Source organism: Prionailurus bengalensis, chromosome D4 (assembly GCF_016509475.1).
Source record: "Prionailurus bengalensis isolate Pbe53 chromosome D4, Fcat_Pben_1.1_paternal_pri, whole genome shotgun sequence".
Lineage (NCBI taxonomy): Eukaryota > Metazoa > Chordata > Mammalia > Carnivora > Felidae > Prionailurus > Prionailurus bengalensis.
The window spans coordinates 59357905-59374412 of NC_057359.1; the positions used below are offsets into that span (position 1 = coordinate 59357905).

Consider the following 16508-nt stretch of genomic DNA (forward strand, 5'->3'; position numbering starts at 1 on the left):
ATCATATTTAGATACAGTGACCAGAGAAGGCATCTCCAAAGAGAGGGAAACAGCTTTGTGAGGAGTGATGGGAAAAGTGTGCCAGGCAGAGGGAACAGCATGTGTGAATGCCTTGTGGTAGCAAAGACCTTGTGATAACATAGGGCCACTGTAGTGAATGAAGGAGAGGAATGTGGCATGGCAACTCTAATGGTTCAGCAGTAATTATCATTCCACCCTACCAGCCACTCTGAGACAGAGGCATCATTATCCATTTTGCAGGAAGAAACTGAGGTTCAGAAATGTTAGATTTCCCAGTTGCAGAGCTGGGTAGGTGGTGGGATTCTGTCTGGTTAGCAGTTGAAAATGCAGACTCCAGCGAGAGTATGAATCCAGAGACCTTGATGAGAGAGAGGATGACTGTATGGATGTGCTGGAGCCCCGAAGAGAGGGGAGTGGTGGGTGTAGGGCCATGAGGGGTGATGAGAAGTCCCTTATGTAGCCTGGGAAGATTCAGCTGCCTGAGTTGGCAGTGGACCCAGCCAGCACAGGCTTTTTTCTCCCCAGCTGCACCGAGGGGCAGAGAAAAGGTCAAGGAGGTCCTCCCTGCTCTGTGCCTGAGCACGAGGGCCAGCCTGCTCTTTGGGTGACTCTTATGTCTCTCTGTGCCTGGCAGGACATCATCCTCACTGTGAAGGAGAAGCTGTCCATCCGAAGCATGGAGTACTTTGCACTGGCCCTGGAAGAGCAGTACAACATCTCACGGCTGCACCTACTGCATGAGGAGGAACTTATCCAGCAGGTATACCTGCTCCTTGTGAGGAGAGCCGGGCTGGGCAAGCTACACAACTCAGCCAGAATCTTTGGGATAGGGCTCAGCACATCAGCACTTTCTCATGCCCTCACTCAGCCTGGGGATAACAGGGCAAAAATCAGGACTGATTTTCATATGAAGTATGTGGGGTCCCGTTTTGCAGATGTGGAGATAGTGACTTAGAAAGATAAGATGACTGGGGTACCTGGGTGGCTCACTCAGTTCAGCATCTGACTCAGTTTTGGCTCCAGTGTTGATCTCCTGGTTTGTGAGTTCGAGCACAGCACTGGGCTCTGCTCTGACAGTGTGGAGCCTGCTTGGGATTCTCTCTCTCCCTCTCTCTTGGCCCATCCCCCATTTGTTCTCTCTGTCTTTCTTGAAATGAATAAATAAACTTAAAAAAGAAGATAAGGTGACTTACTCAAGGTAATGAAACCAATAGAGCCCCATCTTTTCCTTCCAGCTTGATGATCTTTGAAAAGTCAGAGAAGCATTTCTTACTGGGTCTAAGCCCTTTTTCTGAGACTTACCCCTAAGCTGGTCCCTGATGGATTGGCAGGGCATAGTCTGTCTGTACCAATCAGTCTTTCAGCCTTTCAGTGATTTGTCATACCAACTTTTTAACATGTCTGTTCCATTAGCATTGAAAAAGAAAATCAAATGAAATCCCCAAGATAGTTGAAGTAGAAAAAAAAAGTGAGGTGCATAATATAACAATGTATACTATACTATTATTTGTGGAAAATAAAATAATACACATATATAGAAACATACACACGCACACACACACACACACACACAGTCTCTGAAGGGGCATATAGGAGACTGGAAGTATATTTCTTTTGGAAAGGAGAACAATTTGATGGGGTCAGTGGGAAACTTTGTTCTTTTGAGCCTTTTACATTTTATACCCATGGGAAAGTCAAGAGCAAAGGTCTGCAGCTGTTTTGGGAAACACTAAAATTGAAATCTCTGAGGACTTTCATTATCTCCTTTTTTTTTTTTTAAGTTACTTTGTGGAATAGCTGTGAGAACAAAGGCAGTTAGAGGATTAACTATGTCCCTTACCCATTGCAGGTGGTAGAAAGGGAGGAGTCACATGACTACCGCTGCCTCTTCAGGGTGTGTTTTGTTCCCAAGGACCCCCTGGACCTCCTGAAAGAAGATCCTGTGGCCTTTGAATACCTCTACCTGCAGGTGACTGGATCTGCCCTTCCTAAAATAACAGTGGTTTTTCTCAAAGATGGCACATTGGGTGATTTTGAACATGAGCTTAAGGCAGTTAAGCAACTCCCTGGTAGGGATTATCTTTATCTGAAGAATAGGCTTGATTATCCTTCAGAATAGTTGCTGTCTTAGGATATTTGCTGCGTATTAATGAAATTTAGGCTTAGCCCTCAATGTGGATGATACATTTTCTACTAACATTTAGAGCTACAGTTTTTTATTGCTTCGAGTGGCATTAGTGCTTCAAAGCCTTATTTAGTTTTTTTAAGTGTTTATTTATTTTTGAGAGGGAAAGTGAGTGTGCATGGGGGAGAGGCTGAGAGATGGGGGAGAGAGAGCATCCTAAGCAGGCTCTGTGCTGTCAGTACAGAGCCTGACACAGGGCTTGATCCCACTAACCGTGAGATCATGACCTGAGCCGAAATCAAGAGTTGGATGCTCAACTGACTGAGCCACCCAGGCTCCCCTTCAAAGCCTTATTTTAGAAACGATGAAAAGGAGTCTTGGGAAGCTCACATGATTTTCCCGGGCCATGCATTTGATGGCAGAGCCAAAAATTGGTTCCTTGACCCTTAGCCTGGTGTTCCCCCTCCTTTGCCTGCTTGGGTGAGATGTATCATGTCATTTTTCTGCTGATGAAAAAAGAATCATTTCCAAGGTATTGCCATTGTACCAATGAGGTAACTCAAACTAGATGAATTAACTTGCCCAAATCTTACAGAAATGATGGCAGCAAATAATACCAAAACTAGTTTATATTTGTGTAATGCTGTGTCCTTATGCCTCCTTTCATACGTTATCTAATTTAAACCTCACAGAAACAGCGTAAGGTAGACTTGAGAAGCAATGAGAAGACACCAATGTTCAGAGTCTTAGTAAGTCAACCAAGGTCACATAGCCAAGAATTGGCAGAGCCGGGTCTCAGAGCCTTTCGCCTGAAAGAACTAGGAACACAATCCATGTATTCTCGTTTCCCAATTCCTCTGATGTAATCTCTTCTAGAGCTGCAGTGATGTGCTCCAGGAGCGCTTTGCGGTAGAAATGAAATGTAGCTCCGCGCTCCGGCTCGCAGCCCTGCACATCCAGGAGCGGATCTACGCATGTGCCCAGCCGCAGAAGATCTCTTTGAAGTACATAGAGTGAGTGGCAGGCGACTTCTATGTGCCGTCAACAGCAGCTCGGCTGCATTTATAACTTGGCCGGCCCCTGGCCAGGATGGCCAGATTCCACAGAAAGATGATACTCACCAACCTGCCCATCTGTCTGTTGTCTTTCCATCTATTTCCCTCCCCACTGTCTCGGACCCAGCCCAGTTCCCCCAGATGTCAGAATCTGGCTGCGCACTTGGGGGCAGAAGCCAACTGCAGATAGAATGACACAGGATCCCTTTGTAGATTCCCAGTTCCTGAGAGAATGTCTTGGGATATCCGTTGACAACATCAGTGTAAAGCTCTTCTGAGGGCAGAAATGCCTTGGAAATTAATCTTGTGTGAACCAGTTGTGTGGTATTATATTCCTATTAGAGCAGTTTCAAGTCGTGGGATTCCAACACGTCCTGGTTCGTAGGCTACGTTTTCATTTTTCTCTGGGAACCATCACCCAGGTTTGCTAAGCCATTCACCAAATCTCAACTGTGTCCTGTCTGGGCATCAAAATCAAATGGGGAATCATAATTAAAACATAAAACAGATCCTTGACCCTATTCCTGAAATACTGGGTTAAATCTCTAGGGAATGAGACCTGAGGATCTGTATTCTTATCCAGTTTGTTGGAGAATTTTGAGGCTGTTAGGCTGGCACCATTCTGAAGCATAACCTCAAGGATTCACAGGTGCTGTGTGAGAATGTATTATACATATGTGATCAGTATTTCTGATATGTATTATAGTAAAAAAAAAAAAAAGATTGAGATCTCTTCTGATTAACAGAGTATCATACCACACCAAAAGCAACAAGCTCCCAGAAAGATAAGTGGGGCTTAGTTCCTGAATGGCTGGGATTTTTGTGGAGAGAGTGCATGCGTATTAAGTATATATAAATATATGATATTTAATACATAAAGTTATAAATGCATTTTATGTATATTTACACACACTTATGTATACATGTAGATTCTTCTGTTGAGAAAGAGGCTCATAATTGCAGTGTTCTGGGAACACTAAGTTCCTGAATGAAGTGTAATTATGCTCTTCATTAGAGCCGGGTGCACTGTAAAAATGGTGTCTCCGATATCTCATGGCAGGAAGGACTGGGGAATAGAGAACTTTATATCTCCAACTTTACTCCGAAACATGAAAGGCAAAGACATCAAGAAAGCCATTAGCTTCCACATGAAGAGGAACCAGAATTTGCTGGAACCCCGACAGAAGGTAATGTTGTGGCCTCTGATGACACCAACCCTTCCCCTCCCCCAGCTGTCTGTTGTGAAACCTCAGGGAAAGCATTTTCAACATTGTGTGGATTTTAGGCAAGTGAATAACTCTAATTTAAGTCTTTGTTTCCTCCTATTTAAGCAACTTATTTCTGCTGCCCAGCTTCGTTTAAATTATCTACAGATCCTTGGGGAACTCAAGACATATGGTGGAAAAATCTTTAATGCTACTCTAATGGTATGTATGACAGAAATGCAGATCTCTACTCTTAGAAGGGAACTTAGAGGTCCTCTGAAGATCAGTGTATCTTTTGGCCTAAAATTCCTGAGGACCTGTCAGGTATTTGTTTGGGAAGTGAAATATGACACCATTGGGGAGTGTGTATCATGCTTGGTGCCAGCCCTCTGGCAGATGCTGGGGGAGGCAGAACTCAAAAAACCATGATTTCCACCCTCAAACGATGAAACAAAGTACCCAACAGACAAAAGAGGCAATGAGAAAGGCACAGGACTACTGCTGTGGAGTTTGAAGACAGAGGGTACCGCTGCTGGCTTCTGGTTGAGTATGGGAAGAAGGACGGATTCGGAAAAAGCGAGAAGGTTGGATTGACCAGATTTCAGTAAGGAGGAAAGGCATTCTGAGGGGACGGAAATGGACGAGTTTACTCTGGCACTTTGGGTATATAAAGGCGAAGTGGAAGAATTGGAAATCATGAAAGAAATATGAAAATGTATGATTGACTGCCAGGCTGTGGCCCTGATTGTTCATAAGGGAAGAACTACGGGTGGATCTGAGAAGGGAAAAGAGAAGCAAAAGAGCCGTCTCCTTTGTTACTCATTCCTCCCCCAGCTTTCTTTTTGGAGCCTGGGCCTGGTGCTCTGTGCTTTTCAGCAGTCTGTGACTGGTGGGCTGCATCTTATGGGAACTCTCCCCCACTCCACTTAGGCAGCCCCAGAACCCTCCAGCACAAAACCACACAATTTGCCAATTAGAGATTTATGTACATATATAAATGTATATGTACTTATATATACATATATACACATATATATACATATACATATATATATGTGTGTGTGTATATATATATATACACACATATATATATACATATATACATATATACATATATTATATATATATATAAACAAAGCTCCTTTCAGTATATTTAGTGTGCTTCTCAGTCATTTACAATGATGGGTCAGATTAATCAGATTGCTGACCTAACAATGTAGGTGGAAAAAGGGAATCAATGTTTTGACAGAAAGGAAGAGCATCCGATAGGGGAGGAGAAAAATAGTTGCGTCTTTGTACGAGTAGGTGACAAAAGGTTGGAAAGGAGACTAGATCCACAGAAAGGAAGGCTTAAAGGTACAACTTTACTTTTCCCATGGGCCAATCCTATCCTCTCCCAGCTGCCAAGTTCCTGTCCCCAGTCTCCCTTTACTTGTCCTACCTAAGGTAAGAACTGGTAATGGGAGAAGAAGCCAGCCACATTGAACTGGCTTAGGATGCTTGCTGGACACTAGGGACTCCCAGGGAACCTGAGTACAACACTTGAAAACAAATAATTATGGTAAGAAGTCACAGCTCAGTGCTATCAGAGCTGTGCAGAGGCTGTGGGGTGGGAACGACATGGAGGAAATGGACTACTCTGGCTTGAGGAGACAGATCAAGCGGATGTTTTCCATAGGCAGTAGGTTTTGATGGAGTCTTTTTTTTATTTTATATTTTATTTTATTTTATTTTATTTTATTTTATTTTATTTTATTTTATTTTATTTTATTTTATTTTATTTTTTGATGGATTCTTTTAAAGAGGGGTCAGGATTTCACTGGGACACAGCATGAATATTGGCACATGGGTGTGAAAGCACAGGTTGTGTTTGTGGAACAGGTAACAGCCCCATGGTCTGGCTCTCTATTGTGAAGGGTCTTGTGGGAGATAGATTTATACTTAATTTAGCTGTCAGTGGGGCCCAGATTAGGCTATTGCCTAATTTAGTAGTCTAGGAAAGAGGTGGTGAGGGAGGACCTGAAATCAAAATCAAGGAGTTGGCCAAGAGGGATATCGTGTCTTACATGTGCAATGTGTTTTCACTAGCTTGTGAATGAAAACTAATTCCTCTTCCACCCTAATGCAGTTACAGGATAGAGAATCCTACATTGCTCTTCTAGTTGGAGCCAAGTATGGGATTAGCCAAATTATCAGTAGCAAACTCAACATCATGTCCACACTGGCAGAGTTTGCAAACATCAGCCGTGTAGAGCTGACAGAAGAGTCTGAGAAAGTGAGCATGGTCAAAGTGTATCTTCAGGATGTCAAGGTAATGCATGGGGAAGAAATTGGAATCCAACTTCTGTAATTTGGGGCTAAATTATTCTAGGGTAGTTTACGAGAGTATAGATATGAACAAAGTCTAATACCCAGCATTTGCTTAAGAGGATGAGTTGTCCATCCTGTACCATCAAAAGGAAAATAATGAACATGGTGTGTTTTCTTGGGAGGGTCCTAAGATAATTTTTGTGTGTAAACTGAGCTTGGACTATATACTTTCCTGACGGGTTCAGAAACTTAGATGGGAGCACCACACAATTTTATCTCATGTATGGGACCCAAATGGCTGCCCAAGAGTTTTGAGTGGCAGCAATTAAAATGGATAAATGATGCGGGGTACTTCCTGGGCCTCTCTGGAAGGTCCTACATTTACCCTGCCTTCCTTTGCTTTAATTCTGATGGGCTCAAGGTGGTGCTTCATTTTTCTCATCACCCTCTTCTTCCTTCTCCATTTGCTCTCCTTTTCATTTTCCAGGTCAGGTCTTGAAGGGGCCTCACTGTATGAATGGTCAGGGTGGGGTGGGGTTGTTGGGATGGGGAGGCTGGACTAGGGGATGAAGAGGCAGGAGACCTCATAGAGATTCAATGGGAGGAACCCACTGTGTGTAAGTGAGTGTATGTGTGGTTGTGTGTATGTGTGCATGTATGCTTATTTCAAGTCTTGCAGATGAGAATATGAGATACCAGGAGGCCTGCCTGTGGGCCATGGCTGGATTTACTTGGAATCTCTCACTGGCCCCACATGGCCTTGTTGTCAGTCTTCAGACTGAGGCCACTATCCCTTGGCCCTTTATCTAAGAACTCTCTTTAACTTCAAAGGTTCTGACATTGCTGCTGGAATCCAACAGTGCAAAAGACCTAGCCTGCCTGATTGCTGGGTACTACAGGCTGTTTGTTGACCCAGTTACCTCCATTTTCCTCTGGCCAGGAAACAAACAACAGGTGCACCGGGTATCTGCTGAAGAAGGTGAGGCTTGCTCCAGTAAGGACAGGCCCTTTTCATAGCCTTAAGGGAAGGGGATGAATTGAGTTGAGCTGAGACTTCCACCCAGGTGGATGAGAGCTATTTTTCCATTTATTTCCTGGTGAACAGTTGGTTTTTCTAAAGTCCTAAACGGAGAAGTTTTCTATATGTATCTGAGAGTCCCTGAAAGCCAAGATACGCTATTGAAGGTCTCTGATTCCCTGTAGTATTTCCTAAAATCGTCTCCAAAATCCACTGTATTTTGTCTTTATTTACTGGCAAAAAACATGTCATTCATTTATTCAGAAAGTATAGATGACCGTTTTTTATTCCATGTGTATGTGCTCTTTGCATTTTCCTGAATTATAATAGAAATTCTCAACCTTACATGTTTAGAAAAAGGGGATACCTGGATATAGAAGGGAGTCGAAATCATATATAAGAAATGAGGTAGTGGAGGCCAGATAAGATGATCAGTCTCCCAGGCCAGCTCCCAGTTTCTATCAGGCTTTTGCTTCAGCACTATTGATGCAGCATTTTCCCACTGGTTTGCTGATAAATGTTGAAACACTCCCACTACAATATGATGTCACTGAATGTGGAGATGGGAAGAGATACTCAGTAGCATAACATTATATAGCATTCCTCCATTTGGATCAAATAGACATAAATAATCTCGAGAGATCAGATGATAGTAAGATGAAGTAAAAAATAATTAGGAAGTGATGAGTTTTTGGTACTTGTTGTTTTGGTTTTAACGCAGTTTATGAACATGGATGATACCTTAGAGTCTAATCAGATAGACAATGCAGAGTGGCAGCAATTGCAAAGGTCTGCTGGCGGGAGGGAGTACTGCTGGGGCAGGTGCATGACACCAAGGGCAAGGTCATGATCTGTTGAAGCTCTCTATAGTGGCTGGAGCATGTGAAGCCTTCAGGGGATGACCAGGCTGTTGAGGAGGGGTTGGGGCCACACTGTGAGGGGGTGACCAGGCTGAGGAGGAATTGGGGCCGCTCTGTGAGAGGCCTTAACCCGTGGGAGAGCTTAGACTCTTCCCTGTAGGCAGAGGATGCCATGGAGGGGGTTTAAGTAGAGTGTGATGTGAACAGAGAAAAGTTTTGAGAAAGATCATTCTGGAGGCTAATGGTAGAAGAGAGATTGGAGGCCTGGCTCAATGCCCCCATCCTTCCAACCATGAATCCTTCCTGAGTACCAGCAGCTAGCTGGGTTTTCACCGCCCTAAAAGCTCCATAGCACCAGGGGGTCCCCAAGGCCGGGCTTCAAAATGGTGCCAGCCTACCCACCTCAGAATCCCACAAAAAGTTGCTAAGAATACAGATTCTCAGCCCCCACTCCCTAGATATTTGACTTATTACACCAGGGATAGGGCCAAGGATCTGTTTTATTTTTTAAATATGATTCCCCATCTGATTTTGATGCCCAGACAGGACAGAGCTGGGATTTGAGGAGGGGCTTAGCAAACCTAGGTGATGCTGCCTGTAGCAAAGTGAAATCCAGCCACATACCCTCCATGCTTCCATGAACACATAGCTCTCCTCAGAAGTAACCCTGTCCCCATTAGGCAGTTCAGGTACATGTGGGAAAGGAGCCCTGATGTGTGGGGAGAACATGGAATCTGGAGACCCACAGGCCCTGTGTCAGCCAGTACAGCATGATCTGGGCCAGCCACCCTGGAGAATTGGAGGGCAGGCAGGGTAAGGGTGGGAGGACACAAGCCTCTGCCAGTTCCTGAATATAACCCCCGGTGTCCCTTGTGTTACAGGCTATGAATCCAGGGCGTGCAGCGACTCTGAGGAGTCCTCTGAAGTGGACTGCGTGCTGGAGCCTCTCTCCGACAGACACCTGCTGAAGCTGGGCCCCTGCAGACCACTCATAAAAGAGGAGCAGCCTCCTGGGGACAGCCCCACACCTGAGGTGGCCAGGAGGGGCCCGAGCACCTCCGGGGCCAGCAGCATGACAGATAGTGCTGAGTCGGAGGCATCCGACTCAGCCAACACGGAGAGCCGAGGCTGCAGGACCAGTGGCTCCAGTGAATCCATGGATGCCTTAGAAGAGGATGACTTGGACACTTGCTCCTCCAGCAGGTCTGGCTTCTTCCACTCTAGCTCGCCGGGCTTCCCAGAGAGTCTTGATTCCAACAGCCAAGAGGAGAGAAGCAGTATTGAAACCAGTGGCTTCCTCTGTCTCCTGGACCTGGCCCAGAGAGCCAACCCTCCATGCCAGAAGACTGAGTTTTCTGAGAGTCCCGCTCCTGAGACTTTCAGTTGGGGACCAGAACTGAGTGCGGTCCGGCTGGACCCCAGGCTATATGAGGACAGTCGGACAGACTACTATAGCCTGTGCTCCAGTGTCTCCCTGGCCAGCCACCAGAGCGACAGCTCAGAGAGCACAGCTTCCCGGCAGGGTGGGGGCCTGGCAGCCTGGGGTCAGCAGGGCTGGATGGAGGCCCAGCCCAGCTCCACTCTGGAAGCCCTGGGCCCACACCTGCCTCTGGCCTTTGAGGATGGCAGCTCAGATGAGGAGTACTATGACGCAGCCGACAAGCTCACACCCCCAGACGCCCTCTCAGGTGAGCCCTCCCCAGCAGGTCTGCACAGACTCCAGGCGGCTTCTGAATACCCAGCAGGGGCAGGGACCAAACTTGAATCACGCTCCTTGTCCTTGTTTGAGAAGGCCCACCCGGGCTCAGCGGACCAAATTATATGTGTCATAACTTCAAGTCAGGGGTACAAGGGAGGTTCGGGGAACTGTGGGCCAGCAGAGATGGGAGGCACCAATTCAACAGTGGGAATCAGGAAAGGCTTCCCAGAAGAGGTGGCAGATGTGCTGGGCCTTGTGAGATGGACAGAATTTGTATTGAAAAGGGTTTGACAGGAGTTCTCAGCGGAGGCAAAGTGGCTGTGTCATTATTGACCCTGACTCTATATTAAATGGGGCTTTGAAGTAAGAAGAACCTGATAGGCTGTTGGTGGCCCCTTAAGGGACTCAGACGTAAGAAAAGGCCGGGGATCTGTTGGTCATGTTTCTTTCCGGTTCCACATAGAGTGACTTCCTGAGTTGATGTGAGATCCTTACAGGACACACACACGCACACACACACACACGCGCGTGTGCACACACACACACATGTGCACACACACACACACACAGTTGCACACACCATATACTGAAGGGAAAAAATTAGAGAATAGCACGCAGACACTGATGATGAGTCACTCACTAGGAGCTGGGGAAGCTGCAGCTCATTTATTTCTGGGTCAGCCCTTTCCTGTTGCTTCCTGCCCTCTAGTGCTTTCCCGTTGCTTGTGGGAGAAAGGCCAGCTCCTTAGCAGCCCCTGTGAGGCCCCTCCAGGTCCTCTGTGACATGGTCCCCTTCTGTCTCCTTCCTCCTGAGCCCTCTTTCTGCATACCTGCCACACAGACCTCCTTACCGTTCTTTAAAAGTGCCAAGTTCTTTCCTACCTCTGGCCTTTACACGTGCTGCTCCTTCCGCCTGAAACACTCCTCACCCTGATCTTTGGCTACAAGTGCCTACCCATCTATCAGGCCCCACGTAGAAATTCACTTCCTCTAGGAAACGTCAACCAGACTGCGCCAAGACTGGGGCAGGTCTCCCCATCCCTTTCATGTGTTTTCATAGCACCCTGGGTGCTTCCTGCCCGCACTTAGCACTGCCTGTAATTGTATATTTATTCGTGTGACTTTTGTGTTGATATTTCTCTTCCTTACTAAACCAAGAACTCCTCAGAGTATAGGGACTGTGTGTTATACACTCACCCCTGGGTCCCCAGCACATTGTACTTGGTGGCAGTTTTGCTAAATGAGTAAACAAATTCTCTACCATCTACCCTGAGTTCATTAATTGGCTGTGCCCATAAAGAAGGAGAAACTTATGAGCAGATTTGCACTGTTCTCCAAAGAACCCAGCCAACTGCCATCCATCCCCCCAGCTTTGCCCAGCTGGGCCAACCATTGTGCAGGGTTCAAAATGGGGGCACAACAGAGACCATCAGTCAAGGCCTTCCCATATAGGAATCTAGCCAAGGAAATAAAGTCCATACTGGACATTCCCTTTTTTCACAAGGAGCCAATAAGGTGCTAGGTTCTGGTCTGAGCCCTGATTCACTGTGGGAGTCTCTCCCTTTTTAGGCCTCAGAAATGCCCTTGGTGAATGGCTATAGGTGGCCTAGGGCAGCAGCTCTAAAACGTGGGTGGGCATCATAATTACCCAAGGGACCTGGTTTAAATACCACAGCTTCTTAGGTTGTAGCCTCTGAGATTCTGATTAAAGAGGCCTGAAGAGCAGCCTAGAGTTGATAACGTTTTTAATAAGATGCAGCCAGACTGGAAACTGCTGATCTGAGGATAAGAGCCCTCTGATTCTCAAGTGCTATACTATGTACCTGATTCCTTCTGGCCTATTCCCTAGACTTCATCACAAAGTGCTTCTCTCTCAGAAGGGTCCATCCTGGGGGTGCCTGGGTGGCTCAATCGGTTGAGCGTCCGACTTTGGCTCAGGTCGATATCATGGTTCATGGGTTGAGCTCCACGTTGGGCTTGCTGCTGTCAGAGCCTGCTTCGGATCCTTGGCCCCCGTCTCTCTGCCCCTCCCCAGCTTGCACTCTCTCTCAAAAAATAAATTTTAAAAACATTAAAAAAAAAAAAGAAAGGTCCATCCTGGTATGCACAAAACCCCCCACACTTGAGACTGAGTCATGACACTTTTTGTCAAGAGAAAGCTCCCTCGGAATCCTCACACATGTAGTGACAATAACTACAGTAGTGGTAGCAGCTCCCGTCACTGAACCACTGTTAGCACAGGCCTTGTTCTGGGAGCTTGATAAGCACCGGTCCATTGAACCAGCACAGTAGGCCAGTGCTGACTGATACCGCTGGTACTGACTGACTTGGGTTGACATAAGCACCAATCAAGAGTGTTAGAAGGATGTCAGATAGCTTATAGAATTTCCAGCAAAGGTGAAGAGCTGGTTTAGACACAGGTAGTAACCAGGCCTGGAGACTGGATGACAGGATTTCTCATCATTTCTTCACTGTCAGGATACTGTAGCTGCAAAGGATGGGCTCGACTTTTATTATTATTTTTTTTTAAATTAATACGCAAATTCTAGGAAATTTGTATCTGACTTTCTAGGTCATAAATCTGGCTACTTGGCTGACTGCGGGTAGGGCACCTTCATGAAGAGTTCTAGCAGACAGTAAGCATTGGGGAGATTTTGTTCCCTGAAAGGAAGTTGGGGTACTATGACCCAAAGACAATGACATGCATCGTGGGCAATGAAGAACCAAAAAATGTCTCCCACAGTTATTATCCCCATCTGTTAGATGAGCAAATTGAGGAGATCAAGCTTTAATCTGCCCAAGGTTACCCAATCCAGCCAGGATCTGAACCCAGGCAACCCTGAGTCCTGGGTCCAACCTCTATAAGTCTCTTTATTTTTCTGCTTTTCACATACTCTTCCCTTTCTTGATTCTTAGGGGCCAGAGCTGTGTCTGCTGCAGAACCCAGTGCCACAAGCTTACAGCATAAGGCTAGCACTTGCATCTGTGAGGACAGCCTGAATCCTGGGCCAGATGGAAGAGAACCAAGCAGAAGGGGAGGGGTGAAGAAGTATGCCAAGACTCTGAGAAAAAGAAGGTCTTTCCTACAGACTGACTACACTTGTCAGGTCTCCTTTCCCCTGGTGCCATCAGCCTCCCTGGAGAGTGTGGATGATGTGTGCTACTACGACAGGGAGCCCTATCTGGCCCTCGGAGCACCCTCCCCAACTGTGTCCTCTCTGCAGGACATGCAAGGTGAGCCTGGCCTCCTGGAGACCAAGGCCCTGGGGCTGCTGGGTCCCTTGAGGCAGACCAAGAGCAAAAACCCAGCCTCCCGAGTCATGGAGATGGAGCCCGAGACCATGGAAACCAAGTCAGTTATCGACTCTCGAGTGTCTTCTATTTCTGCCATTCGCCTCCGGATTGACCCCAACCATAAAGATAGTTCTGGGGTTGCCCCCCTGACTGCCACTGTTGCCAGTTCCCCAGCCAGCACCCCTCACTGTTCCAGCCCAGGCTCATCTGGCCTAGATACTGCTCAGGCAGAGCCTTCCCATGCCTTGTCTCCACTTCAACACTCGGATGCCAGTGTCCCCAAAGAACTCACCCTAGAGCTTGGGGACAGCAACTCCTCCCTCTCTAGTGCTGACCCAGACCCAAATAGAGTCTGCCTGACCGTCAGCCCAGGGCCACATAAGGTCTCTCAAGCAGACACACTAGAGTTGGGAGGGGTCCAACTGGAAACAGGACTGGGATCTTTGTTTACAAATACTATGCAAGAAACTGCCCCCAAATACACAGAGCCTTTGTTGTCTCCTCCTCTAGTCAGGCCTGGAAGTGGTGAATGTGGGATAAATTCAGGAGAGAAGATGGCTTCTTTCCCTACAGAAGAGGAACAACAAGGACAGCTATCTCTGGGACATGATGGAGAAGTTACAAACAAAAACGGCACCAATTTATTTCATGATGAATCTGGGAAAGATTCAAGTGACTCCAAGAGTGACCTGTCGAATGCTGTGCCACAGACTATTGGTGTCAATGCTCCAACTGGTGGAATGAGAACCTCCCTCTCCTTGAAGACTCCTGTAACAGGAACTGAGCAGATCCTGCCACATTCCACCACGGGTCGCCAAGGACAAAGCAGAGAAACCCCAGGCCAAGCCTGCCAGGCCCAAGAGCAAAAACTATTGGAAGAGCTGGATTTAGACCCCGATTTCTTGCTTGGGGACCAGACCATTCCATCAGCCTTCCCTCTGGAGGGGGTCAAGGCAGAGCCACTTAACCACATGATAGGGGAAGAGAAAGCCTCTCGGGACACTCCTCAGCAGATCTGTTTTAATCCAGCTCCTTCTCTGCCAAAGCCACTACCGGGTCCCCCAAAGGAGCCCCACTTAGAAGGTTCAAACCATTGTTCACTGTCAGAAAACAAAGACAAAAGTCCTAGCGTCTGCCTTCCTGCTGAGAAGTCTTTCCTGTGCTTTGCCCCAGAAAGCCATCCTAAAGTTTCTGCCAGTCTCAGGATGGCCACATCTTTGGGGTTTGTGGGTGTGAATGAGACAATGGCCCCCAGGATTGGGATGGAGCAGTGCAGCTGCCAGCTCTCCTATGCCACGTGCTTCCGTGGCCTGCAGCCAGAAGCAGAGGAAGAAGACCGGGCCTTGGAAGCACACCCTACTGCCCCCCTCACGTCGCCGCCCTCTGCAGGAAGCCGGCTGGCCCTCCCCTGGAAGCCTGCCCGGGCCCGCAGCTGCAGTGCGGAGCCCCTGTCGAGGAATAGCCACATCTGGCCAGAATACTGCTCCAGGGCCCTGAGACAGCTGAGAGCTGCCCCTGCCAGCACCCTGGAGGGCTTTAGCCAACTCACAGAGAGCTTACTGGAATTACAAGATATTTTAGAAGCTTCCTGGGGGAATGGGAACAAACATCCCCCAGAGAAGTGCACCTGGCACTTTTCAGAAAGCCGGAGCCGCCTCTGCATGGGTTCCCAGAAGCTCCTGGCGAGCTGTCAACATGTGATCAGAATGGACCAGTCCCCCGAAGAGATGCAGGGTGCCGTGCGGGACACCTTCCAGCACCTGGTCCAGCTGGCCGGCCTGTGCTTCCAGTTCACAGTCTGCAGCCGCTGTTCCACTCGGCACAGGGAAGCAGCAGGGAACCTGAGGGACGTGGTGTGCGCCTACCATCAGTTCGTAGAGGCTGCTAGGCTGACCTGTGAGAGAGGCTACCACGACCTGAGTGTGAAACTCTTGGCCCGTCAGTGCACGGCTCTCACGGCTGCTGTGTTTTGTTTGACCCAGAAGTTCCGAGCATCCACTGCCCTGTGAGCAGGCCGGTTGCCCAGGCCCCTGCCTTGCCCTGGGCACTTCCCTGAGAAGCTCCTCCATTCCTCCACCACCCCTCCAAAATGTTTACTAGAGTATTCAAATAAACTGCTGCTTAATCCTGACCTGAATCATACAGAGTGATAAGTTTGGTTCAAAAGCATTCACTCATGTTCATTCAACAAACATTTCACTGAATACCTCCTCTGGGTCAGGCCATGTGCTAGGTCCTTAGGATAGAAAGGTGAATTAGACAAATCCCTGCCCCTGGCCAGGATTCTCACAGACCCTCGGGGGGATACAGATAAGTAGCTTGCCATTAGTAAACTGTGCCCTAATAGTTTACCCTGTGGATGTGGAAACAGGAGGAATTCACAGACTGTCCCAGGATGACAGGGATGAGGGAGGAAGGTGGGGATCACTGAAAAATGGCCTTGACTTCGCGTATCACACTGATTTGGCAATAACCTTCACAAATAGGAGTGAATACATGTGATATTTGATAGATTTTACCTTCACAAGGTTTGGTTTGCGGCACCTGCACCTGCAGGCCTGGTATTCTTGGCTGCCTCGCTATGACAAGCATAGGTTGCCACTAGGTGGCAGTTAAATTCCTTAGTTGCATGGTGACCCACAACCAGGAGTGGGTGCTCTGTGCTTTATCTCAAATTGACTGAATGCTGCACCCTTTTTCTCTGGTAAATACCTGTAAAGGCAAACATAAAGCCCTGAATTCAATTTGCCTTTTTAAGAATAATATTAGAGGGAAAGAAATATATTTAGTACCTTTCTCACTAATCCCAATTAAACCAGGTAATCCCAGTTAATCTTAGTGGGACGTTGGACAAGCTACTTAACCACTCAGTGCTTTGGTTTTCTCTTCTCTAAATGTTAATAGTTCCTGCTTTGTTGGGT

At 47.3% G+C, this 16508-nt stretch overlaps 1 protein-coding gene across 5 annotated transcripts in view; it reads left to right on the top strand.

Moving 5' to 3' along the window:
• FRMPD1 (FERM and PDZ domain containing 1) overlaps positions 1 to 15718 on the top strand; it is a 142614-nt gene extending 126896 nt beyond the window's left edge. For all 5 annotated transcript variants that reach the window (XM_043565628.1, XM_043565627.1, XM_043565630.1 and 2 more), the window contains 9 exons: positions 656 to 781; positions 1871 to 1990; positions 3023 to 3159; positions 4262 to 4388; positions 4533 to 4628; positions 6535 to 6717; positions 7548 to 7695; positions 9476 to 10282; positions 13210 to 15718. In XM_043565628.1, the coding sequence (XP_043421563.1) occupies positions 656 to 781; positions 1871 to 1990; positions 3023 to 3159; positions 4262 to 4388; positions 4533 to 4628; positions 6535 to 6717; positions 7548 to 7695; positions 9476 to 10282; positions 13210 to 15596 (4131 nt within the window). In that variant the 3' untranslated portion in view covers positions 15597 to 15718. The remainder of the gene's footprint in view (positions 1 to 655; positions 782 to 1870; positions 1991 to 3022; positions 3160 to 4261; positions 4389 to 4532; positions 4629 to 6534; positions 6718 to 7547; positions 7696 to 9475; positions 10283 to 13209) is intronic.
• Positions 15719 to 16508: the final 790 nt, after the last annotated feature.